Source organism: Crassostrea angulata, chromosome 3 (assembly GCF_025612915.1).
Source record: "Crassostrea angulata isolate pt1a10 chromosome 3, ASM2561291v2, whole genome shotgun sequence".
Taxonomy (NCBI): Eukaryota; Metazoa; Mollusca; class Bivalvia; order Ostreida; family Ostreidae; genus Magallana; species Magallana angulata.
In genome coordinates, this window is record NC_069113.1 from 47,989,395 (window position 1) to 48,017,293 (window position 27,899).

Below are 27,899 nucleotides of genomic sequence, written 5' to 3' on the forward strand. Positions count from 1 at the left end.
CTCTATATGATAGTACACCTGAATATACACTCAAAAACCAAAGAATATCAGTTTTTCTTCTTTTCCCTTTACTATTTTAAAGTATTTTTCATGGAAAACAGATGTTGGCACTTGCAATTTTTTTAATATGTGAAAATTTTGATTTATGATGAATATTATTCAATGATTGCTCATTTTTAATATGTTTTTAAATTTCAAACCCTTCATTGAAATAAAATTTTAAAGCTGTTATTTCCCTTGCAGTTTGTTTATGCAAATTAACTGATCTGATTAAAGAATGCTTTTTGCACATTAATGTAATTATCTTATATATATCAAGATCAAGATGTAAATATAGCATTTATACACAGGTACCTGATATTTTTTTAAAATATTTTTTACAAGAAAATAATTCCATGTACTGGTACTATATTAAACAAAATAATTCCATGTACATAATACATGTAATTATATTAATTATAGAACATTGACAAGTACATGGAATTATTTTATTATAAAAATGTAAAAAAAAAAAAAAAAATGAACCTCAGGCGCCTGTGCATTTAAATTGTTTGTCCATTCACAACTTAATGTAGCATAATTTTGATCATTATAAGTTGTGAATAGCTCATATTGTTATAACATTTGAAGTGATTTTCAAGAACAATGCATGTTACAGTAATATAAATATAACTTTGTCCATTCACAACTTGTATTTTACACCCCCATACACCTTTTTTAAGAAATCCAAAATATTTCCATGTTATTGAAAGTTGTGAATGGCTCATGATATATCAGATTTACAAAAATGACTTCACTGTATTCTTTATGTATACGGATTTAATTAATTGGGGTCTAAAATGACATGGTACCTGTTGGTATTTAAACAAAGGTCATGGTCAAATTTTCGTGACATCATACAAAGCAGACAGCAAAGAAAACGTTGAGGATGTAACTTGAAATTCAAATCTTGCAGTGTTATGTCCAGGTGGTGATATATGGTCTTGCTTTTGGATTGCTATGGATGTTTAAAATATGATAATTGTGTTGTTCTTCTGAGGATAAGGAATAGTTTCAACGATGATTTCAAGGTAGGCCTATGTGTTTTCAAAATACTGTATTAATCTCAAAGAAATAATGGAGAAATAAAACATTTGGATGGAAGATTTTACCGTTAAACGGTTTCAAATTACGCTACGTTGATATCATTAACGTGTATACTGTAGAATAAATAGAAACAATGAAGTCCTTTTTGCAATACAATCGGAAAAACTCGAGTTGCAAGAAAAAAATTTACCTCCATACACTTGACTGTCTTCCCACCCTTAATCATAGGCATCTTTTTTTTTCTTCTTCTTCTTGTTTTTAAGGTTTTTTTTTTAAAGTCAAAAGCAGACTATATTAGGCCTATATTTTTGGTTATTCTCGGAGCAGATGTGTTAAATTAAACGGCAAGTACAGAAACTTTCCGAACGTAAGCGTGAACGAGATCAACGTGCGCGACGTTACATACGTCACAAACGTAAAATTACGTATAGACACGAACTTATGTGAATAATGACAGGCCCCTGCCGAAGTGGTAGCCATTTTCTCCAATGTTAAATTCCCGTAAGGATCGAATTTTTGGCTGTGTAGGTTAACTGTTAGACTTTGAAAAACTATGAATATAGCAGATGTCTTGGAAATTTTTCATATTATTGAATGGATATCTTTTTAACTCAGTGATATGTATAATTATCGAGTAATCGTGCAAAATCTGCATCCAAAAAATCTTGGGACAGACTATAGATTTTGTTGACAGTTTCAGTTTCATTGCAAATCGTATTCTGTTATGTATTATAAGCCAGTTTATTGATTGTGTCATTGTGTGACAACACGTGAAAATATTTGATGTTCATAAATTTCCCCCCTTTTTAAGTAATTTTTACTGTTTTGTTAGATTTTACACCCAATTCTACAATGGCAGAAAAAGGTATGTGTAATTCATGTAATATGATATGTAACTTAATTATGTCACTCCAAATTCACAAAAATGAGCTAAACATAGTTGATAAACTAGGTTTAATTACTGTTAACTCTTGTCTTGTGGTTAACGTTGATTTTGAAATAGTGGCAAAGTGATAAAAATACTTCTTGAAATTGTTTTAAGGCCGATTCATTTCACTAAAAAATAAACAGGCCTAATCGTTTTAGATTAAAGACGTTATATGATAAAAATGTGTATTTGAACTTTTTAACTTACATTTCCAATACCCTACGAAAGAGGAATAGGGCCAATAATAACAAGATAATTATCTAGTAATATGGAGATCTTTTCTCATAATAACGAGATCTTTTCTAGTCTTATGGATAATTATGAGATAAAATTACTTTTTTTTATCTGGATGTATTTGTTTTTCGCAATACCCTGTGCGAGAGGTGCAAAATTTTAAACCCGCAACTGACCTCAAGAACATTTTTGTGAATATCATTGCCAATTACTGATATGTCCGTCTCAATGTATTTATACAAAAAAATTCTGACAATTCTGGAGTCATAAATATGTATTAAATGTCACATTCTTTTGGATGAATATAGATTTTAAATGTAAGCAACAGTCATGTCACTTTCTCTCTCTCTCTCTCTCTCTCTCTCTCTCTCTTAATAACTTAATTTCTCAATATTCATTAATACCCCATGCTTTAAATGATATTCATTCAAAGGTTAATTGTTAAGGCCGTTGTTGTTGAGGTGAGCAATGTGGCTTCTTGGCATTTTTTTGTTCCCGTGAATTCTTCTGAGTGAAAAATGTAAATGTGTCAATCAGTGAAGAAATCTTGTATTATATCCCTTTTTTTTCCTTTCATTACATGTATAATTGTATATGTATTTTTTTATTAAAAAATTGCCAAAAATATGACTGAAACAGTTACTTGGGAAAGACTACACAAAGTTAAATGAACAAGACATCATACTTAAAATCATAAGAAGGAAGAACTTGTTAAGCTTCAGGTAACAATAACGATAACTGGCTAGTACACAGATACAGGATTGTCTGCTAGAATATTGTTAATCAGGGTAAGGGGTGACCTCAACTAATTCATATTTGATTAAACACAGAAACAATGAGAAAGATGCCATGACTCCCATAGAATAGCTCATGCAGTCACCCCCCCCCCCCCCCCCCCAAAAAAAAAAAAAAATACAAAAAAGATAAAATGAAACAAAGCTGATAAAAACAGCTTTATAATTGGGATTTTTCTACAGTAAAACGCAGTTATAACGAAGTCCGAGGGACGGGCAAGTTAACTTCGTTATAACATGTATAAGCGTAATTCGTTATATCCGTCAAGTTTTCACTTTGTAAAAAAGTCTTGAGGAATGAAATTCACTTTGCTGTAAGTGTTAATTCATTATAAGCATGTTTGTTATAATGGTGTTTTACTGTAATTGGAAACAAATGAACTGTATGCAGCTAGATCTAGATATGATTATAGAGTAACTGAGAGGAATGAAGATTGAATAGGGTTTTAAGGTGTGATATTTTCTTCAGTTCGATCTTCTGAATCAGTTTCATCAACTAGTCTAATTAAAATTTGATGCTAGATCCACTTGCATGCAGAAAACTAAAGCACAACTGAATAAAAATATGCCTGATTTTATAAATTTCTTTCCAGAACTTAAAGTTTAATTAATATATTCTTTTACTTGATCATGTTGATTATGGTTATTGATTACCAAAAATATTGACTGTTGCTTATTTATGTATCAAACCTTGGTGCTGCTGAATGTTTTCATCTTTGATGCTTCATATATTTTAAACTACTTCTCTGAGAGTGTTGAATTTATTTTCTTTCAATAGATGAGAAAAGTCCAAATGAGCCTGATGATGAGGTAAAGTTAATTTTTTGATAAGATATTGCGATTGGCTTTATAAGCTTTTAAAATAACATGTACCGGTATATAACATAAAAACAACCATTTATGAATGACTATTAAGAAGATAAGGTTTAGATGTATGATAAAAGCTCCATGATATGTAAACACTGTTTATTTAATCTTCATTTATTATGGGTTTTGTTTTTTATAGAAAAATCCAGACAAAAAGGTTGACCCAAGTAAGTCATACCTGTATTTGATTAATTTTGAGTCATATGAATAAACCAACACTAGGCATCATGCATTAAAATTTTGAATAGCTTTTCACTTCTTATGTTTCAAATGATTTATAAATATATTGTGTTAGTAATATAACCTTTAATTCTTAATGTTTCCTCCATCTCAACTATCCACATTCATCTGTATACTGTAATAATAAGTGTAGACACATACGTTAAGTGAATACACATACGACTTGCATTACAAGCTATATCAACTATTTTACCTATCTGCAGTAACCAGAAACACGCTCTGAAAAAATAGAGTAAATTTTGTTTCAATGTCCGTGTAAAATTTTGTTACAATGTTTAAACTAAGCTCCCCCTACTTTTGATTAAATTTTGGCTAAAGTGCATACTTTACATGATACAGTATATAAGAAAATCTAACATTTAGTAACAACATAATGAAATCTTGATACAGATTTAGGTCCAAATAAAACAAATTTTTTATGGAAAACATTCAATGATCAGAATCGTTTATCAGACGTGTAGTTTATATATACACACATATATATAGCCCATATAAACCACCAAATGAAAAAAAAGCTTTATATTGTTTAAATTTCAATTTCTCTTCAGTTATTCATATGAAGAATTCTTGAAATTAACAATTTATAAAGGGTATTAGGAGTGGCTAGATTTTGAAGAACTATTGGATTTTGTGAACGTGCTGCACACTCAACCCTACCCCAAAAAGTAGTCTACACTACACGTCCTCAATTCTTGATGAAAACAATTAACGGGTAAAAGCAACAAAAATATTTCCTTGATAAACATGTTTAGATATGATTTTCTAAAAATTTGATTTAATTAAGTAAGTAGATAGTGCAGGTGGAGGTGAAATTAGAGGCTTCCATTTCACATGTGTAGTGTAAACTAATAAAACTACCCCTTAATTTTATCAAGGTAAAAAAAAATCATGTATTATACTGTAGATTTCTAATCAAACTCAAAATACAATTATCTAGTACATAAAATATCAAGAAGTTCCCCTTATGGATTCTTATTAAATCTCATTTTTTTAAGGTGCATTCGATATGAATTATCATTAGAAATTCAATGAATTTTATACAAAATGGCAGGATTGTGTAAGTAAGTACTTTCATATAAAAATGGGAATCTACAGTACTGTGTAATTTTATTTTCTGTGATATATTAACAATTGATTAATGTTTATCAGGTGAGATGGGTTTAGTGGATTTGATGAAATATCTCGAAACGAAAGAACCACCAAAACAAATATTATCCTCTGTTGACTTGGAAGGGATTGTCAAATTGATCAAGGATAAAAAGGCTACCCAAATCATCACAATGGCTGGGGCTGGAATATCAACATGTAAGCTAAACCAATCATGTTATATATTTTTCTCTGGTTAGTAGAGAACATAGTATGACTGACAGAGTCTGTAGTTCTTAAGAGTTCTGTTGTTGGTCGTATTTTGCCTTAGTCTGCAAAAAGTTATCGCTTTACATTTAGATCTTCTCCAAAACCACTGCACCAATTTCAACGAAAATTAATGGTAAAAGCATCTCTGAATGAAGTACGTTCAATTGATTTTATTGAAGAATCACATCTTCATACAAGTACCCATAGATATGAAACTGTAAATAGGGTGGATGTGTTGAAATTTAAGGTCATCTCTAGAACTAAGGATTACAAATGCTCTTTATATGAATGCTTCTTTATAAAGTGTAGATTCAGGGGTTTTGTCTTTCAAATCTTGAAGTTTCATTTAATAATGAGGCCACACTAAGAGTGAAAAGTTCAACATAAGAATATAAAGTAGAAAATTTGAAAAATATTATTTTCAAAAACAACATGGGTGCATGCATGGTACTGTGGTTTCATTAATATTCAAGGGTATCAATTTTTGTGGATAAAGTGAAAATCACAGTTTCAAGAATACCTAAATTCGTGGCCAATGACCCTATCAATACAAAATGTTAATAGAAATTGCATTTTAATGAACATTTTATTTCATGGATCAACTTAAAAACGAAAATTGGTATTCAACGAATATTGATGAAACCACAGTATTTGCAATATTTCTAATCAAGCTCAAACATGTGCATGTGAATGAACAATTGTAGCTGCTGGTATCCCAGACTTCCGATCTCCAGAGACGGGACTTTACCACAACTTAGAGAAATATGACCTTCCTAATCCACAGGCCATATTTACTTTGGACTATTTCATGGTAAATATATACGGAAAATTTATTATAAACAGTTTTATTTGGGCTGACCCTTACCTGATTAACCCTGGTAGAGATTCAGCTCAACTTGATATTTGGACCAACACCTTTACCAGTAAAGGTATCGGCCCAAATATCAAGCGGAGCCACATCTCTACTGATATTGAGTGATCTTTAGAACTCTGAAAAAAATTTCTACAATAGGTCAAAATGTTATTGATGCTTTATACTATCATGACTATAGGATTCATATTTATTTTATATCCAATATTTTGTTGATAAAAAAATTCTCCTTTTTACCCCAAGTCGAAATTTTATTTCAGGTTGATAATATGCAATTTTTTTTTTTAGAAACCACCAATTAATCTCTAAGTTTTGTACAGCTGTTTTGTTAATTATCCAAACGAAGAACAAAAAACATGCCCATAATCAAGTGCAATGAACAAAAGAGTTTTGATTTTTGTATATTTTAAATTTGATTTCAATTGTTATATCTGATAATTTTACAATACAAAATATTTTTGGGAGATGAAAACGACTTTGCTGTAAGTGGAAGTTCATTAAAAGAGTGTTTGCTGTAACCATTTATTTTACTATTTCAAGAAAATAATGTTGCATATTGTATCTGTAATAGCCAATTACAAGGGAGAGTGATTTTAAGGTGTTGTGTGTATTACTCAGATGAACCCTGAACCCTTCTGTATGTTGGCAAGAGAACTTTGGCCAGGGATATTTAAGGTATTAAACAAACAGAGTTCATTGGTTTAAAGTTAGATTATTAATAGGACTTTTTGACTTAGTTTAAGTTTTAAAAAGAATTTAGTTTCTAGATTCATGTACATGTATGTATTTGAAAATAATTTGTGTAAATTATCAGTTATAGGGAACTACCCAACTAGTTATACCCTGTATTTGAAAATCATTATGCTGTTATATTTGGATCTGGTTGCCAGAATCGATAAATAATTTTAAAACTTTACTTTAATTATCATCATATCACTTAGTCAATTAGATACATGTACATGTACTGATTTTCTTTTCTAGCCTACTCCATGCCATTACTTCATAAAGATGCTGAATGAAAAAGGGCTGTTAAAGCGTCACTATACACAGGCAAGTACCTGTATGTGCTTGCACACTGGACTTACTACCTAATTACAATGTTAACAATACTATTTGACACCATTTTTGAAAAGAGTTTATTTTTCCTCATTGAACAGTCTAATAATCTTAGGTTTCCAAAGTAGTTTTTCATTTAATGCTTTATATTAATGCACATATAGTATGGAGAGAAACAAGTAAAGTAAATTGCAAACACTTCACATATCATTACAAATTATTTAAAACGGATGTAAGAAAGGTAGCCTGACTGTTGTGACAGCAGCATTTGAGAGAGCTTCCCTGTGGAAAAAGCGTTCCCATGAAGTTCCACTTTGGGATTGACAGTGCTCTCGCCAAGTGCCTGTGATGTGCTAAGAGTTTTTATCTCATGTTAAATGTGTCTTCAATGCACTGAGAGCATGCACGGAAGACATTTTTGTGTAGTAGTTGGGGCTATATGGACCATGGATATCAGCCTGGGTAGTTCAGTGGTAGAGCTCCGGTGTAGAGTTGCAGGGGTCAAAGGTTTGAATCCCGGTCCAGCCATATGTTTTCAACATATTATTATGCTTATTCCTCCTTTCTTACAACATCTGGTGCCGTGACCAACCCTGGAACTGACAGGTTAACTCCAGCCAGGGGAAAGAGCTTGGGCTGATTTTCGAGGGCAAAGATCATTTAAGGAGGGGGGAATGTAGTAGTTTGGGCTATATGGACCATGGATATTAGCCTGGGTAGTTCAGTGGTAGAGCTCCTGTGTAGAAGTGCAGGGGCCCCCCGGGTTCGATTCCCATTCCATCCATATATTTTCACTAAACTAATATTCTCATTTCTCCTTTCCTATAACACTTGCGAGGCAGTGACATCCTAGATTACCCAAGTGCACTAAAATTTTCACGTCTTCTATACTGCGATTATGTGTGTTACTTGAGCATGCCAACGGAGCTCTAGTGGTGCTGCTGGAGATCTTACTGCACTGTTACAGTGACTGCACTTTGTTTCTACAGCAAGTTTATCAGAACGCAGAGCCTAACACGTACTGTGTGCAAAGTCAAAGTACATGCCATTGTATGGCGTTTTTGATTTTAAAAATTGCGACATTTTTGACAAATGAAGATGTCACTACCTTATTGCACCTCTGTAGGAGATTCAACTACGTGCACCTCATCGTTCTGTATTTTTCATTGACGCAGCAGGATTGCTTTTTATAAAGACGCAGTTCCGGTGTGACAGGGGTTTTACATGTAAATGATGTATCATGTTACATTATATACACAGTATGTCTTTTCTACAGAACATTGACACGTTAGAGAGTGTAGCTGGACTGGAAGAGGAGAAGCTTGTAGAGGCTCACGGCTCGTTCCGCCTGGGTCACTGTCTGGTGTGTAATGCTGAGTACACTCAAGACTGGATGAAGGGTGAGTTAATCTGCAAACTAATGTTTATATGGATACAAGTGATCATACATGCCAACTTTTGAAAATCTCAATGGGGGATTTTACGCGCGACATTTTCCTAGAAGGAAATTTCGCGGCATTTTGTCGTGTAATTGCTTTGTATAAACAATTGAACTTTAAGAAATTCATCTGTTTCTTTATCTATTTATCATAATACATGTACTAATGTATTTATCAAACAATCTCCTCTTTCAAATGAAATCATAAATAAAGTACATAACTTTATTTTCATATATTAAATCAATCTTTATTAAATCAATCTTTAAAATCTCAACAAACAATAAATAGTATGGTATAGCAGTTCAAAAAGCACTAAGTTCTGCAACGCAGTTGGCAAACAGGACCTCTGCTCTTGTGACATCTACAAAATAAAATGAATAATTAATTAAATTAAATATCAAAAAAGCATTTATGGGTCAAGTTGCTATAAAAAGTGAAAGAAAGTAGTTATAATTGTTTCCTGGATTAAAATTCTTTAGAGATATTATATACTAGCTTATTAAAAAAATTAGTTACCTTCATCTTGCTCTAATTTTGATTACACAAAGAAGTTGATAGCAGCAGGTGGCTTGATGGATGGCTGTTTTCGTGTTCTTTGTAACATCATTCATTCCACCATGGTCTACCCTAAAATCCCTCAAAATAAAAAAATCATTGCTCATAAAGTTTAACATATCTATTCTTCTTGTAGAGATAATCATAATGTATTAGCTTGTCAGTTGTGTCATGTGTACACAATAGAATGTACCCTGTCAATAAATATATTTAGTTGTACTATATTTAAGTTAAACATACCTATTGCATGGCAATATACATGGTTGTCATCCAATTACGATCCCGATAGTCATCCCGAAAATCGGAAATCTGCCTCCCGATATCGGGATAAAAGTTTCGTTTTCTTTGGTGGTGTAACCCCCTTCTTGTCGAAGTTTGATTAAAAAGTGTGGCATTTTGCTATCCATCCCGATTAATTACTATCAAAACATGCTCCTCATTAGGTTTGCAAACACCCAGACACAGGTAGCGTACAGGAAATTACACCAATTCACACATCCCGATATACACACGCGATACAGGTAAACAGCAATGGCGGTCATAATCCCGCTTTTTGATTGGTTAGCGTAGACAAGCAGCGCGGGATTTGAAATTTTAGATGGAAATCGGGACTTATTGTCGTAAAACGGGTTGGATTTTTTGAGAATCGGGATTTCGGGGTATTTTGACAATCCCGATCGGGATATCGGGATTTGTATTTTTGACGACGTGAAATCGGGAGAATCCCGCAAAAATCGGGATAGTTGGCATGTATGAGTGATTAGACTGCATAACATTTAGTTCTCACCTGACATCCATATCACTTGACACAATGTATGTTTTAATGACTTCCATATCACTTGTATGTTTTAAATCTTTAACCTAATTTACTTTTTCATGTGGAGAATGCTGTATAATATGAAATTCATTTCTTTTGTAAATAGAAATCTTGAACATAATTTACTTTTTCATGTTGAAAATGCTGAATAAGGTAAAATAAATTCATTTCTTTTTGTAAATAGAAAGGATTCTTGGCAAGGACATGAGAATTCCCAAATGTGAAAGAGATGGTTGTGAGGGGACTATTAAGCCAGGTAAAGAATGCACATCTTTTGCTCTTTTTTACTGATCAAAACTAGATCACTGGTATATAAGGTATATATCAGTTACAACTACAAACATGTATATTAAATTAACTGTAAAATAAGTACTAAGTACTGTAAGTCATCTTTCCATAATGCAAGGAATGAAACGTTTTGAAAACTAATAATAGTATTCACAAAAGTTTAATTTGGCAGAAAAATGATAAATCGTGAAATTAAAACCATGATCATTATTTGCCAATCTATAGTATATGTATAAAAAAAAATGCAAACATGCAATCAGATGTAAATGGTTTAGGAAGAGCAGAATCTTTGGAAATTTCTTTTATAACATGAAACTGTGATGTACATACATGTATACATGCCATTACTTAATATTACATAATTACATGTCAACTTATTTTGTAGACATTGTTTTCTTTGGAGAAAGCCTACCCAACAGATTTGTACAGTGTGTCTCAAAGGTACAGAAACCAGTGATGCTCTCACTGCTTTAACTGAATTCAAGTAGTTTGGTTGTAGATAGAAATAATATTGTACTGTTATTTAGTAGAAAAGTTCAAAGAAATCATGTTGTACTATAGAAAACAGTCTGATTAAAACCACCCCCCTTCTCCCTACACTGTAAAAACTGTAAGATTAATTTTTTGTTTGTATGAGAAGATTTGATTTTTGGTTTGAAACAACACAAAATGCTTTTAGAAGCTTAAAGAGGACTTACCATAACTAAAACTTGAACATTAACTTTTCAGGATTTTAAAAGTTGTGACCTTTTGATAATTATGGGAACCTCTTTAACCGTGCAACCATTTGCATCACTGACAAGCAAGTAAGGGCTTTTTAATGAATATAATGAGGCTAAATGGTCAACAAATTAACCACTAGATCTACTCAAATTCTAGACGCGATTTATTTTAGTCTTAAATTATTATTTCACCAGTACAGGAAAATTCTTTAAAAGAATGTATATTAGCTTTAAAATTTGAATACTGTTAATGCTTTATTTTATGCAAGTACTTAATTACGAGATGCCGCCGTTTTTCAACAAATCGCGAGAATATGAAATGGCGAGCACCGATTGTTTTGTTATAATTTCATGTGGCTCCAAACTGAAAAAATAAAAGAAGATTTTAAAATCCATGAGTAATGCTTATTGCGCTTTTATGCAGATTATAATTTTTCGGGTTAAATGAATTAACAGTAATTTTCTTTATTTTTTCTTTATTTTTATGCAAATCTCTTCTTGTTAAGGAGATTAATTTAGTCTAAGAATTGTCATGACCATCCAGTCCCCTTAAAACACGTTACAAGGTATTAGCAATTATATACACTTCAATTTTCCTTACTTAATACTGTCAATTTAACAGAGTGTGATCCAATTAGCATGCTTTAAAAGAAATAATTTGTTTTAAAATATAGCTTTACTGAATAGGTTAACATCTTATCATTGATTTTGAAAAGATAGTTTTGTAGTTAAAACTTTTAAATGGACAACAAGCCTTAGGGTAATCATAAAGAACTAGGTACAATTTCAGACATATTTTGCCCTGTTTTAGAGTGAAATTTAAAAATATCACAAAAATTGAAATGTATTAATGTTTATTTACACAAAAATACCCATAAATTAAGAATCTATAAATAGTTACGTGATTAGACTTTCACAAGGTTAATTGTGACGTCATAAACAGTGCATGTTCCCGCAATTTTCATAAAACTGAGCAGAAGATGCAATTTCTTTAGTCGTTTTTTGAATAGAAAAATATGTCAGCAGCCGTCGCCCACGATGAAACTCATATTATAACTTTATCATGTGATATCACATAAAATATATCAATTTCGTCATGGGCGACGGCTGCAGACACATTTTCCTCTTCAAAAAACTATGAGAAAATGTGCCATTTTCCATCATTTTTGACTAAATCTTAGAAATATGCCAAAATGTCTAAGCCATAATTATTTTTTGAAACAAGATAAAAGTTTTTAACCTGGTACTTTATATACACACATGTTCAAGATGGTATATGTGTATTTTTATTAGATTTAAACAACTTTTGAATTTTAGGGCAAATATTGAAACAAGCTGTATCCTCTTCTTTATCATTGTAATACATGTAATAGGAACTTGATCCAAAATAATAATTTGAGTGTATAAGTAGAGTTGATGCTATCAGCTGAGTGCTTCTTATTCTCAGTTTTACATTAATTATAGTTAAGGCCTAGATTTAGCATTGCCGGCAAGTTTTTTTTTTTCCTCTGTATACAACATGTCTATCAGGGAACTAAGTTCTAGCAATTGCTTTATTGTCACTTAGTTTATACTGTTATTTCTTTTGACTTAATTTTATTTCTAAAAGTGTCTAAATATTTTCAGAGTTTCAGAGGAAACTCCAAGATTGTATATCAACCTAGAGAAGACTGGATGTGGGCCAGTATGTATTGATAAATTTTCCACTTTAAACTTTCCACTTAGAACTTAGTATTTTTTCCACTTTCTAGAAATATCAAATTGATTTTGTCATGTAAATAAAAGCACTTTACCCATGAAGGTGGCCATCTAGAAAATAAACCAACTGATTGTGACATGTGCAATTATCTTGCCTTGAACTTGAGAAGTGACCTTGATTTGTCACGTACAACAATGGCTTTGACAAGTTTGATACCTTGAATAGACTACACTTTACTGGTACAGCTGCCATTTTGATTTTGAATCTGTGTGTGAGTTGAGGTGGTTTTAAGACTTAGAAAGGTATCAACGCTCACAGCCACTACTATTTTGTTAGAAATGCGTTCCTGACGAGGCTGATTTAATAAAAGGCCTTTTCGATTTTAGTAAAGAGACATCAAATATATAATTTGATGTGCCTTTGTTATTGATAAAAAAAAATAAAGCCAATTAAGTTGAAATTTAGCAAGTCTTAACAAATATTATGTGCCTTTGGTTCGAAATTGAATGGAGCCCATTAGAAATGCATCAATATTTGGAAATCAGATAAAAAAATTTGTTAAAAGCAAAACACTTAAATCTTCCACAATTAATTCCCCCAACATAGAAAAATTAGGGAATTGCAAAATAAAGAAGCTACATAATCAGGAAAAAAACATTTTTTTTTTTCAAATTTCAGACCAATCCCTTTGCTATGTTAATGTTTGGAGGTGGATTTAAGTTTGATGATGAAGATAACTATAGGTTTGTATTAACATGTTCTTTGTATAGGTTTTATATACTTGCTAGTACATGTATTTGTTATAATCATGACTGTAAATGAATAATGAATTACCACTACTGGTTGACTTCTTTCTAGTAGTCTTATTGCTAACTTTATATGTCAAAAAGATCTCTTTTTCTAGTGTTTAAACAAAAAATAGATATTTGATCGTTATTCAAGGGGCCATGTATGCACCTGTCATTGTTAATAAATTATGCAATCATGCAGTCATTCCTAGACATTTACTTAATTATGCTGGTTGTATATTGAATTTTGCTTACAATTTTTCAGAGATGTTTTCTTGGAGGGAACATGTGACGATGGTTGTTACAAGTTGGCTGACATGTTGGGATGGGGAGTAAGTGTGGTGGCTTAATATGGAAATACAGTAGAATTGTAGAATAGGATTATAATATCTTGCCTTCCGTAGACATGATTATTTACACTCTCTCATATTCTGTCATATTTTCCCAGGTATGCATTTTTAGTCTATAGGTACTCTGACGAAGAGCAATTTGCTATATGCAAAAATACAACATCATTGAATAGAATCTATGTTTTTTTTTATTTATTATGAACGCCCACCATGTTTAATACATGTATATCAATTAGATTGAAAATAAAGGTCACTGTTATCAGTAAAAATAATCTTTCATATGCTTTAAAAATTTGAATAAAAGCATGTTGATAGCAAGTATCTTTTAAATTGCTGAATTAATAATATTGGTATGCAGTTTGGCAGATTTTCCCATGAAGATATGTGATCTACATGTAAAAAAAAAAAAAAAAAGAAACGAACATCTACAGTACATATGATTGTGTGAATCAAGATATTTCATATCATCTTATAGATAAAACAATTTTTTGGATAAATATAAATAAAGTAGTGTTGAGAAAATCTCAGAAAGTTTGAAAATCGTCTTCTCAAAAGTTGAATAAACAAAAGGGTCTCAATTAAAGAAAACCTAAAAATGTGGAAAAAATTTGAAAATCTTTTAACAAGATCTATTGGTACTTTACTTATTAAATGTTGTATTTAACACAATAAAGCTTATTTCATCAGCGGTACAGACTTATGGCTATTATTGCTCAGGTGAGCAATGTGAACCCTGGGCCTCCTGTTTGTTGTAAATATTTTAATATACCAGGGTATTTATTTTACATTCAGGATGAGCTTCGTCAAAAAGTGAAACAAGAGCATGAAAGAATTGATGCTGAAAAGAAGAAAGAGACCAAAACGACTTCTTCAAAAAGTTAGTCTTTTTCCATACTTAAAGTGCTTTGGTTCATGTATTTAAACATTTGAATTGTCTAAAATTCCCTTTATTAGTTGGCGTATCTTTATGAGTCAGAGTTAAATTTTGGGGGGTTTTTTGGTTCTATTTTAGTAGTCTACTTTTCTAAATACTCAAGTGTATCAACTAGTGCAAGTTGTGATTCAGAAAGACTGTGTGTTCGAAAGAAGGGTCAGACCCTCTTATCCAAGAGGATATAATTAGAAAATAATGAAAATAAGGTTGGCTCTTTTAAAACCTCATCTCATAGCCAGTATTATAAAAACTTTTGCTTCTGTAGACTTATAGTAGATTCAAGTTCGTTCAAACCATAACCCAAGGATTACAGGAAGGGTTACAATTCCCAATGGGATTAAGGTAAAATGCTACATCAAAATTTTATTTTATGGATCGTTATAAGTGTATCATTTCTGAAGCAAGATTGTGTTGTTCAAAGAAGGATATAAATTTTTTAACGATTTTTTTTGTATCTTTTACGAAAAGGTGGAAAATCTGTTTTGGTTGCAAGTTACGCACTGTAGAGTTTAAAATTTGATGTGAATAAATGCATTATATAAATATCAAATAAACCATGACCAGTAATGTCAACAAAATATTTTAATTTTTTTTAGCTCACCAAAGCTGAAAGCTCAAGTGAGCTTTTCTGATCACTTGTTGTCCGGCGTCCCTCTGTCTGTATATTTTTACATTTTTGACTTCTTCCCAAGAACCACTGGGCCAATTTCAACTAATTTGGCACAAAGCATCATTGGGTAAAGGGGATTCAAGTTTGTTAAAATGAAGGGCCACCGCTTTCTTTCAAGGGGAGATAATTAGGATTTATTGAAAATTTGTTGAGATTTTTCAAAAATCTTCTTCTCAGAAATCATTTGGCCAGAAAAGCTGAAACTTGTGTGGAAGCATCCTCAGATAGTGTAGATTCAAGTTTCTTCAAATCATTGTCCCTGGGGGTAAGGTGGGAACACAATGGTGGGTCAAAGTTTTACATAGAATATATTGAGTGAATCTTTAAAAATCTTCTCCTCAGAAACCAATCAGCAAGGAAAGCTGAAACATGTGTGGAAGTTTTCTCATAGGTGTAAATTTAAAGTGTAATCAAAGTACTGAAGTACTGACGGGAGTTGATTTTATCGATTATCATTTATTCAAAATCAACGATATGTGATTTTGCATGGCAAGTAGTATCAGTAATCGAAATATATCTGAGAAATTGTATGGATCCAGGCAAGATTGAACTCTTGTCTTGTTCAACCAATTGCTCGGCTGTTTCCGTTTATCTCCGACAAGCAAGAGAGACTCTGTTTTGTCAGATATTAACGGAGACAGTCAAGCCTCTGGTTGAACGAGACTACATTGAACTCTAGCGTAGGAATACATATGACTTTAAAAAATATCTAAACTGTTTGTAAAATTTAAAATCTTATTACTTTCATGGTATTAATAAATAAGTTTTCCTGAAAAACAATACTTCAGAATACATAGCATCGAATTTATCGATTATTTTCAAGAACTAAGTGTTGTCAGCAATATTGATTTGTGCTTAGGTCCAAACACTGTTTCACTTTCGTTTTGCCCGAGTGAGTGCATAGGAGAGTTGATTGAAATCAACTTCCAAAAATCATGACCCCCAGGGGTAGGGTGGGGCCACAATGGGGGGTCAAAGTTTTACATAGGAATATATATAGTATATCTTTTATAATTTTCTTCTCAAAAACCATTTGGCCAGAAAAGCTGAAACTTGTGTGGAAGCATCCTCAGAGGGTGTAGATTTAAATTTGTACAAATCATTGTCCCTGGGGACATTGGAATATATAGAGTAAAAATTTTAAAATCTTCTTCTCAGAAACTAATCAGCCAGGAAAATTTACATAGGAATATAAATAGAACTAGATACGATCTCGTTACGAGTAACGAGTAGGTCTTCCGTTCAATTTTTTAAACGATACCATTAAAATTTCAATGAAATTTCGGAATTTCCACTCAACCCCTCCCTTTCAGATAATGTATATGATTGTCAATATCCTTTCAAATGCTTAACAAAGAGTTTTGCTTTTTCACATACAGCACATTAAAGATTTAAGATTTAAGTCCCCCCCAAAATCTCTAATTACGTCATCAATCGGCGTGGCAATGAGTTTAACAAACTGATATTGTTACGATCAACAACTTTGCTTCTATAATGCATTACCAAATCTTTATCGTTTTTAAGGTATGTGTAAGAGATTTTACCAGTCTCTTGGCCCCTAATTTAAGGGGCCATCCCCTTTTTCTTGAGTTCATTCGAAAGGTCTTACGAATACTAACAATTTTTGTTCTTACAATCATCCTTAATGGGGACAGACATTGGTGCTTTGATTAATGGAATGGATTAAAATCATCAATAAAAACATTTTCTCTTCTACAATGCTTAACAAAATATGTCTCCTTTTCTAGATATATTGCATCAAAGTTTAAGTAATTTGGCCCCTAAACATCCCTAATTACGTAATAAATTGGCGTGGCATTTATTTTTTCTGATAGATATTGTTATGATCAACAACTTTGCTTCTATAGTGGATTACAAAATCTTTATCGTTTTTTAGTTATTTGAAATAGAGTTAACGAGTGTTTTGGCCCCTAATTAAAGGAGCCAGTCCCTCTTTCTTGATTTCTTTAAAAAGGTCTTTTAAAAGAATACAAACATTTTTTGTTCCTACCATCATCTAAAATTGCTGTTCATTTCTGAGATACAAATGATTGAATATTTTAGGGGCCAGCCCTGTAGATCCCTTATGGGGACATACATTGGCGTTTTGATAAATGGAATTCATTTAGACCATTAATGCAAACATTTTCTCTTCTATGATGTCTAACAAAAAATGTCTACTTCTCTAGTTATATCGCGTCAAAGTTTAAGTACTTTGGCCCCTAAAAATCCCTAATTGCGCAATAAAAGGGCTTGGCAATGATTTTTTCTAATAGATATTGGTATTATCATCAACTTTGCTTCTATAACGGATTACAAAATCTTTATCGTTTTGAAGTTATTTGTAATAGAGTTTACGAGTGTCTGGGCCCTTTAAAAAAGGGTCAGCCACTTTTTCTTGATTTTGTAAGAAAGATCTTTTGATTTTCTACTATTTTTTGTTATATGTGTCTTAACAAAATATGAACTGATAAAAAGATACAGATCAAAACGTATGGAAATTTTGAATGAAAATTGGTACCCAATATTCGTGCCTAGGCGAGCTCCAAGAAATGGCGCAACAGGCGTTAAACAACTACATGCTGCACAACTTCAAACAATAGTCTACATATCCTGAAAATTTCATAGTCATTTCTCTAATGGTTTCCGAGTTTATAGCTGCACAAAATGGGTTGTCAATAATTACAAAATGGCAGATAATTCGGTACAGGAAGTGATTACGAAAAAAATAACAAAAATGGATCAAGTTTTGAACACCCCCAAACATCTGTGAAAAAGTGGTAGAAATCGGTCGAATAGATTTCAACAAATCTTGTGCACAAAATTTGGAAGAAAAAAAATAATAACTATAGCAACAAAAAGGTCTACCGTTCTTCATGTATTAATCTGTACAAAAAATATATTTCGTTTGTAAACAGAAAATGGATATTATATACTGTAAAGTAATTCCCAAGAAATAAACAAAACCAAAAGAAGTTACGCTGGATCATACAAAACATAGTAAACAAAACTTCATACATTGTTTTGTCTTTCCCGAAAGGTCGGATGTTTTTGTCTTGGAACTGGAAATGAACAAACGGAAGTGATCGATTTAAGAAATTAAAAGTAGTTATTTTAGCACATTTACCTACTGTTCATCACGTTGAATAAAATGTTTAAAAAAACTTCTATCGCTTGAACGCTTCGAGTGAGAACCTGAAGTGACGTACGACCATATGAAACCCGTTAACACACGCCCAATCAAATGTCCATTATCCATATATGTTTTGTGTCTTGATCTCTCATAGTTTCCGAGATCTTGTGGGTACTTTGTTTTTAAAAAAGAAGGCTCTCTGAATAATTTGAGACGTCTCACCGGATGTAGAACTTTTTTTGTGTTTTTTTTACAATGTGTAGATGACCTTTTGTAATTCTAATGCTTAAATGTTACTTCCATGCTAAATAACCAAATTATAATTAAAAAATCAAAATAAAGTGTACTTCCTGTGACGACCGGAAGTTACGCCGGATATAACAATATAGTGTTAACACATGTACATACATAGGTGTATCATTCCACAAAGTTTGGTTGTTCAAGTCGTTACTGTTTTTGAGATCTCGTCGAAATAAGGTTTTTTGTCTCGGGACAGGAAACGGACAAACGGAAGTGCTCAATGTAAATTGTGTTCAATATTTCTTGTATACTTGCCTTCTGTAAATTATTGTTCATCGAGCACACTACAAATATCAAAGGAATAAAGTTAAACTGATAAACAGCTCGATTTTTTCGAACTCTTCCTGTGTGGACCGGAAGTGACGGAAGATAAAATGAAACCGGTTAAACACATCTTCAATCAAATGTCTATCATCCCTGAAAGTTTCATGCTTATATCATTTATAGTCTCTGAGATCTCATGGGAACAAAATGTGTTTTTAAAAAAATACCTGAGATAATTGAGATATCTTACCGGAAGTAGAATTTTTTAGTTGATATAACATCGCATAGATAACCTATGTATAGATTTATACTTATATATTTATAATATGGAAAAGAAATTTAATGCGTAAAATAATTATTTTTGAAGTGCTTCCGGTGACGACCGGAAGTTATGACAAACAAAACAAAATAGTTTAAACACATCTACAACAATAGGTCTATCATTCCACAAAGTTTAGATGTTCAAGTGTTTGCCGATTCTGAGATCTCGAGGGAACAAGGTTTTTTGACGTGGGACAGGAAACGGACGACCGGAAATGAATTTTGAAAAAAAACGCCTCGAGACATTAACATTTTCAATCATCCCTAAAAATTTGATTTTGATTTTGTTTTATACGAAATAAAATGGTTTGGGGTAGTTTGCGCTTTATAACCGCAAGGCGGTTTATAAAATAGCGTAAACTGTTTCAAACCATTTTATATCGTATAAAACTAATAAATATTGAATTTTTTGGTTATAGTTTAATTTTTTTAGTACCTTCATTGTCGATAAAAACGGTCATTTGGCCTTTAAAATGAGGTTAAATTGTACAAAATTCAAACGTAACGTCTGACGTATTGATACGTTTTTGACGTTAGTCTTACTATGACGTAGGCAACATTCTTTATACGATATAAAATAATTTTTTAGCCAATCAGAAAGCGCCTTACAACCAGAATTAAATTATTTGGGAATAAAGATAATAAAATGCAATTAATTTACAACAACAAGCATGTCAAAGAAAGTTGGATTTTTAACATTAAAATTTGTAGAAAATAATTCTACTGCTAAAAAAGGATGCTGCACTTCATGAAATTGATATAAGCAAGTAAGTATGGTGTTTTTAAGTAAATTCATTAAACAACCCCTGGAGGATCAGAAGAGCTGGCAAAAAGTTGGTGGGGGCCCTTACACAAAAAAAAGATATGTTGGCTATAATTTGTGAAATCCTAATGATAGCAAGATGATAGTATGAATATGTTGCAAGTCTTCGCAGACTGTGATCTGAGCATGATGTCGTGCCAAAATGGGGGTCAAAATTTAATACAAAAATATAGATAACATAAATATAATACTTTTTCAAAGAACATGGCTGTAAAAAAGTCTGAAAGTAATACATGTATATCAAAGCAAAGTCACCGTTAATTAATAAAGGTTTTGGACCAATGGTTGAATTTTATTGAGGAGGTGCCTTAACTTGGTGGCCATATCTAAGTTATTACTGGTATTGCATGGTTCTATCTTCACAAAACTTGTGATACATACCGGTATGCTCTCTACAGTTTGATACTAAATATATGATTCATTGGTTTTGTTTGCTCTATCTATGGTTGGATTATGCATCTTGTGATAAAATGCACTTGACAGGTTTGGCCATAGGTTTCAGGATTTTGGTGAAGGTCACATATCTAGGGAAACACTGTTACTTATAATTATTCAAACTTACATGCAACTTAATGTGTGTTTCATTCCTCGAGCTTCTTCGAGCTGATTACATTTTGAAGTAAATACTGGTCATACCCCATTCAGACATGCCAAGTTAATTCATGTATAACTATTGATGTGTACTATAGAAATAGCTTCAGATGCAGAACAGAAACTAGTTTATCCTGATGCTTGGGCAGGTAAAAGTTTTTTTTTATTAAATTTCAATTTAAAGCAGGTTTAAATGTTGGGAGGAAATGCTTGCCCTAAGCTAGTACAACTTTCATGGTTCACTATGAATATGAAATATAAGGCTAGCTTCAGATATGAACATGATCTTGCAGATTATCAAGGACTCCAGTGCTAAATTCTAACATGATTATGTTGTTCTCATATAGGTGTATGCCCTTGGTGAGCTTTGTATTCTTTGATTACCTATGTTTCTAAAATGAAATATAGCTGGTACATGTATGTGAATGATTTGTGAATCCTTTGTCTATTTCATCCTAAGACTAAATGTTAGAAATGGGTTTTAAATTCACAGGTACATGCATTATATTTTATGAAATGCACAGTTAGATCGAATGTATGGATTGGCTAATGATGTCTAATTAAATCAAAGTCAGCTTGTCCAAAGTAGCATCAAAATGTGGATTGGATATAGTTATTAAATTCACATAATTTTAATATCTCCTGAATCCTTTTAGGGGTTGTTCCATACAACAAAAAATTTTCTATTGATACTAATACATTTATTTTAGTGGCACTAACACATTTACTTGGCGGTGCTATATAGACTACTGACATCACATGATTTGAATTCTTTGAAAGATCAAGTATGAGTATAATTAGTTTGCTATTGATCATGATACTCTTCAGCCTCCGGCTTTCCACTCTAAGAATGTCCCTCGCATCCAGGGTATGCTTGGATAAAGGCTCATTGAATATTTTTTTTATCTTCACAATATGTCAACACAGTATTAAGATTATTTATAAAGTAGAAATATCATTATCACAGTTTTTTACATACTAACAATAGTAAATGATTTAATTTTTTTTGGTTCAAAACAGTTTCTAATAAATGTTGGTTTGGAGATTGAATCCCCTCTAATGAATGAAGATACCGGTATACATATATATGCATGTAAAAAAAAAAAAGGGCTTAATGGCATAAGTGAAAGATCAATTCAATCTGTAATATTTTACGTGAAATTGGGAGAGAAAATAAATACCAATGTGAATCATGCTAGGGGAAACCTACTAACTGACCCAATTTTGTGTAAATTGAGCTTAACAGGTGAAAATGTGCCCAATTTCAATGATGGTGCGAAATGTTTAATAATATTTCAAATAAAGAAAATATTTATATGAATCCCCTTAAAATACTGCAAAATACATTACTTATCGAAGTATTTTTCATAAAAATATTTTTAATTATGATATGCACATCACATGTTTAAGAAGAACATATGACATCACAAAAATGCATCAAATATGAGTGTTGGATATAATCGCTGTTAATTTATGTAATGAATATTAAAAGAAATTTGCCGGGTTTTTTTGTTTTTTGTTTTTGTTTTTTTTTTTTAATATATATTTTATTCAGTAAATTACAAAATAAGCGAGGCAACATCTCCGCAGAGACCCTCAGGTATATCGTCACCTGGGGTGCCAGGGGCCCCCTGGATCCGATAAGTTATAGCTTTATACAGTTTTATATAGTCTCATATGAATATTCAATATGCATTTGCAGTAAATGCATAAATACATATAATTATATTTTAAATGTGTCAATAAATTCACAACTTTCATACATTGTATTCCGAATATGGAAAAATATGTAGCATTAGAATTTTTTATATAATAAATATCAATCATATAATAATAATATATAATAATATTCAGTTTGAGTTATGTCATTAAATACATGTACATATAAAGAAAAATATTATGCATAGTTAATTTACAAAATGAGTTAGTTGGAGTATAACTAGTAGGGGTTTCTATGGACACTTTATTTTGAAACCCCTACTAACTAATTTTGGAAATTTGCCCTGTTAAAGTATTTATTCAAAAGTTAAACTAGTATCTGATTTTCAGATTTAAACTGAGCTTCAGACAGCCTTAATTTTTAATTAACTCAGCTGTGTTTGCTATATGCGTCAATTCATTATAAGCGTGTTCAGCTATAAACGTGTCTTACTGTAACCAGCTGAAAGTTACTTTGATTTTTGGGAGTTGATTTTAATCAACTCTCCTATGCAGTTACTCTGGCAAACCGAAAGTGAAACAGTGTTTGGACCTAAGCACAAATCATCACCGCTGACAAGACTTAGTTCTCGGAAATAATCGATAAATTCGCTGTAATGAAATCTGAAGCATTGTTTTTTCAAGGAAACTTATTTATTGATACCTAAAAAATAGTCAGACTTTAAATGGTAGGAAACAATTTAGACATTTTTTGTAGTGGTACATGTATGTATCCCTACACTAGAGTTTACTATAGTATCGTTCAACCAGACAATCAGTGATTTCCGTAATTCTTCGACAAGCAGAGAATTTTTCTTGCTTGTCGGAGAATAACGGAGACAGCCGAGCGTGTGGTTGAACAAAGCTAGAGTTCAATATTGCTTGGATCCATACAATTTTTCAAAAATATTTTGATTACCGATACGTACGTTGATGGAATTAATAGTATCTTTAAACACAACATGATTCATATGGGGTTTTCTCGAAATTCTTTTCGGAAGAGTCCGAGTATTCATATTGTAAAAATGTGCGTAAATCAAATACATATAAGAAACCACTTGCCATGCAAAATAATATTATCGTTGATTCTAAAATAAATAATAATCGATAAAATCAACTCTGTCAGTACTGCAGTACTTTGATATAGTACATTTAAACAAGAGAGGTCATGATTCACTGATCTGACACACTTATATCAGGCACGTAGCATCGTTTTTGAAAGTGGGGGGGCCAGACCCATCCAAAAAATCTTGACAAGCAAAAAAAAAAAGAAAAAAAAAAAAAAAAAAAAAGGGAAATTTAAAGTTTCCAAAATCTTCAAAATCCTAATCCGTGGGGTGGGGGGGGGGGGGACTCAACTATGCTTCCAAAACAATTTTTCCCTTCCAAAATATTTTTTTCCTCCAAATCATGAAATTCCTAATCCGGGGGGGGGGGGGGGGGGGGGCGGTACCTCCAATTTGACTACTCATTTCCTTATTTTCATATCAATTTTTTACTACCTTCCAAAAAAGTGGGGGGGCCAACTCCATTATAATTCATTTCTTTATATGTAAATTTTAAAAAATTTGTTGCTGCAAGCAAAAGTGGGGGGGCCAGGCCCCCCCTGGCCCCCCCTGATGCTACGTGCCTGTATATCAAACATCAAACATGTTTTACCTTTATTTTTAAATACTGATAGTAATCTACCAGTACATTTAATTTTTAATAATAATTTACATAAATTAAGTCCTTCAAGTTATTGTACTTACATTTATTGTAGTTTTTGAAGTGGGTTTATATACGGTAGATATTTTTTTTATTTGAAATGCTGTTAAACATTTTGCACCCAGGCACATTTTCACCTTTTAAGCTCGATTTACACAAAATTGGGTCAGTTGGTAGTTTCCCCTAGCATGATTCACATTAGTATTTATTTTCTCTCCCAATTTCACGTAAAATATACTAAGATTGAATCAATGATCTTTCACTTATGCTATTGAGCCTTTTTTTTAAAAAATGCATATATACCAGTATCTCCATTCATTGGTTTACAGGTAGCAGAGGGGAGTATCCAAACCAGTAGTTTATGAATAGTTTTTTACCTAATACAAAGCTTTAAACTGCTGATTTTATTAATTATTACTCAATATTGAAAATATTAAATGTCATATCACTAATAAATACAACAGTGTCTATGTAAAGGAATCAAGCGGTTTTATTATGTTCACAAAATTTACTTGTAATGTTAGGATATACATTCCCTGATAATGTTCAAAAGGAATGCAGATCGTGATGTCAAAGTTATTATGACATCATATCTTATGAATTACAGACAGGTGACTTTCCACACATCGCTCTGAAATGATCTGGGCAGCCATAACATACCCACAAAGAGATTTTCATTCCCTGTTGAGTGGCACTTACAAGTGTGCTTAACTGTATAATTATGTACTGGTAGTTTTAAATTTACCATGTTCAAGATCAAACATTTTTCTGTGTCAAAATGATATTTTATTCAATTAAATTACCTGAATTTCAGTACAAGGAATGAAAAATGGTTACTGCAGAGGTCAGTTTCTGCAGACAAAATCTGACAATACATACATATAAGCAAGAAACTGACCATATATAACTATATTCAATTGCCTTTTTAAAAACAAGTAAAGGGTAAAAGGAAAATAAATGCTAATATTTCATATTTAAGTGATGTTTATTTTTTTTTTTATTTTTTTTTTTATCCAGGTGATGTTTAATAATTCTTTTTCTACTTTTCTTGTCAGGTTAACATTACATGCATGGAAGCACTAGAGCTGCAGATTTACACCAATGTAACTGTTTGAGAAAGTTTATTTATTGGTATTAATAGAACAGTGTTTATTCATTTTAGTTATATTTTTCTTCTGTTGTTTTTTAAACTGTTTGTGGTACAATGTATATATATCCCTTTGACAGAAAATACATTGTGCATCTTAAATACACAATTTAATTTGCAGAGAATTAATATAAATGTATATTCTTGATGAATTATTTAAGGAGTGAATTTAATAGCTACCTAATTTATACTTCTATACAATGGGTTGGGGCAGTTTAATTACACTTTGTTAACCATGAATTTGATTAAATGAATTGATTGAAATTAATTTTTTGCAAAATCCAAACGTAATGTCACACGGATTGATACATTTTTTACTTTAGTCTTACAGACTTAAGTAATGTAGACATCTCAACATCCATTCTTTGCATCGGTATGATAAAAAAAATTATCCAGTCGGAAGGGGTGTATTAACCAGCATTAAATTATCTTAGAATATTTCATTCTGAATCAATGCTTTTTATCCTCTTTTTTTGTTTTTTGTTATCTTGTGATGAAAAAAAGTGCTATTGATTAGATTTAAATGAACATGTCTATTGATGAATACATATTATATATACCGGTATATGTAAAAAATTTTTTTAGTCATTATGATTATCAAAAGCATTTGTGCATGTGTATGCACGAGAGCAAACTGTGCAATATTTTTTAAGTTTTCTGTGTGTGATTTTAGTACAGTGTGTGTACATGTATTTTTCTGTGTATATGTTAACCTTTTTTTAAAATGTGTCACTAACATTTTGAAGATGTTCATTAAAGAAGGGAAGTTTTCAATTAATCAGTAATTCAATTATATGCTGATTTTCTCTGTCTCAGTAACTTGCACCTGTAAAGGATTTTTTCAACTGTGATATATGAATCCAAAATTTCAGAAAAGTAAATGTGTTTGAAATGGTTTAAAGGGGCATGGTCGCGATTTTGGTCAAAAAATATTTTTCCTATTTTAATATTTACAATGCTTCAGAGAGGCATTTTTAATAGGCAACCGGAATTTGAGTGTCATTAGTTGAGTTATAAACAAGTTACAGAGCTTGAAATTCTTTGCTATGTAAACAAAGCGTTTGTTTACATTTTGAACGTTGAAGTGAAAACTTCAGGTTTAAACCTAAAACGAATGTGTTAAACGTTAGGAATTGTTTATCTATGCCTAATTACATAAAAAGATAGTCAAATAAGCTGGAAAAAGATTTTTTACTGGTAAATTGAACCTATGTAAACAAAAACAGGGCACGAGCCTTGTTTACATGACAAAGAATTGTGAGCCCTGTATCTTGCTTGTAACTCTATGAACGACTCTCAAAATTTATTTGATCATTAGAAATGCATTTTTAAAGCATTGTAAATAATAACAAGTGAAAAGCTGTCAATGTGACAGCAAACCGGGTTTTCTTTTATGTGAACTGTATCCATAATCCATGTCAACACGTATCCAGTGAAATGGAGTACCCAATATGCAACATTTTGCCAAAAAATGACTAAGTTCAAAAGCTAGTATTTTTTTCATAAATTATCAGAAATCAAAATCCTAGCAATATGCACACCTCTGATATATGTACAATTGGTCTGCAAAAGAACAACTTCCTATCTTGAGAAATGTAGGAGGAGTTATCCGTACAATGAGGGTACCTTATATGCAATATTTTGCCAAAAAATGACTAAGTTCAAAAGCTGGTATTTTTTTTATGAATTATCAGAAATCAAAATCCTACCAATATGCACACCTCTGATATATGTACAACTGATCTGCAAAAGAACAATATCCTATCTAGAAAACTGTAGGAGGAGTTATCCGTACAATGAGGGTACCCTATATGCAATATTTTGCCAAAAAATGACTAAGTTCAAAAGCTAGTATTTTTTTGATAAATTATTGGAAATCAAAATTCTAGCAATATGCACACCTCTGATATATGTACAATTGATCTGCAAAAGAACAACTTCCTATCTTGAAAACTGTAGGAGGAGTTATCCGTACAATGAGGGTACCCTTTTGGCAGCCGCCCGCCCGCCATTTTCACTATTTTAATAACTGGATTTTTCCGTTGGAAAACCCGGTTAAAAACAGAAAAATAGAATTTGGCCAAAATCATGACCATGCCCCTTTAATATGTAATTGCCGAAATATTCTCATTTTGTTTCAGTATAAATTTACATGTACGAAGTATGTATACCTGCTTTCTCTCTCTCTCTCTCTCTCTCTCTCTCTCTCTCTCTCTCTCTC

General features: G+C 31.8%; 1 protein-coding gene and 1 long non-coding RNA gene across 4 annotated transcripts; one reads left to right on the forward strand and one right to left on the reverse strand.

Annotated features, from left to right (window-relative positions):
• Nucleotides 1–1,770: 1,770 nt before the first annotated feature.
• Nucleotides 1,771–27,893, forward strand: LOC128176100 (NAD-dependent protein deacetylase sirtuin-2-like). 3 transcript variants are annotated; one of them, XM_052842170.1, is made up of 17 exons: nt 1,771–1,951; nt 3,821–3,852; nt 4,049–4,076; nt 5,299–5,454; nt 6,210–6,316; nt 6,995–7,051; nt 7,358–7,426; nt 8,709–8,832; nt 10,428–10,499; nt 10,917–10,972; nt 11,261–11,337; nt 12,880–12,937; nt 13,631–13,695; nt 14,006–14,072; nt 14,883–14,967; nt 20,424–20,479; nt 25,587–27,893. In XM_052842170.1, exons 1-16 carry the CDS (start codon nt 1,939–1,941, stop codon nt 20,462–20,464), a joined length of 1,107 nt encoding a protein of 368 aa, XP_052698130.1. In that variant the 5' UTR covers nt 1,771–1,938; the 3' UTR covers nt 20,465–20,479; nt 25,587–27,893. The 3 variants fall into 3 exon arrangements, with proteins under 3 accessions (XP_052698130.1, XP_052698131.1, XP_052698132.1); XM_052842171.1 differs by lacking the exon at nt 20,424–20,479; XM_052842172.1 differs by lacking the exons at nt 3,821–3,852; nt 4,049–4,076.
• LOC128176102 (uncharacterized) lies at nt 9,080–10,180 on the reverse strand. Its single transcript, XR_008242746.1, has 3 exons — nt 9,667–10,180; nt 9,388–9,507; nt 9,080–9,232 (listed from the first exon to the last, which is right to left on the reverse strand). It is a non-coding gene; the product is annotated as an uncharacterized LOC128176102 (long non-coding RNA).
• Nucleotides 27,894–27,899: the final 6 nt, after the last annotated feature.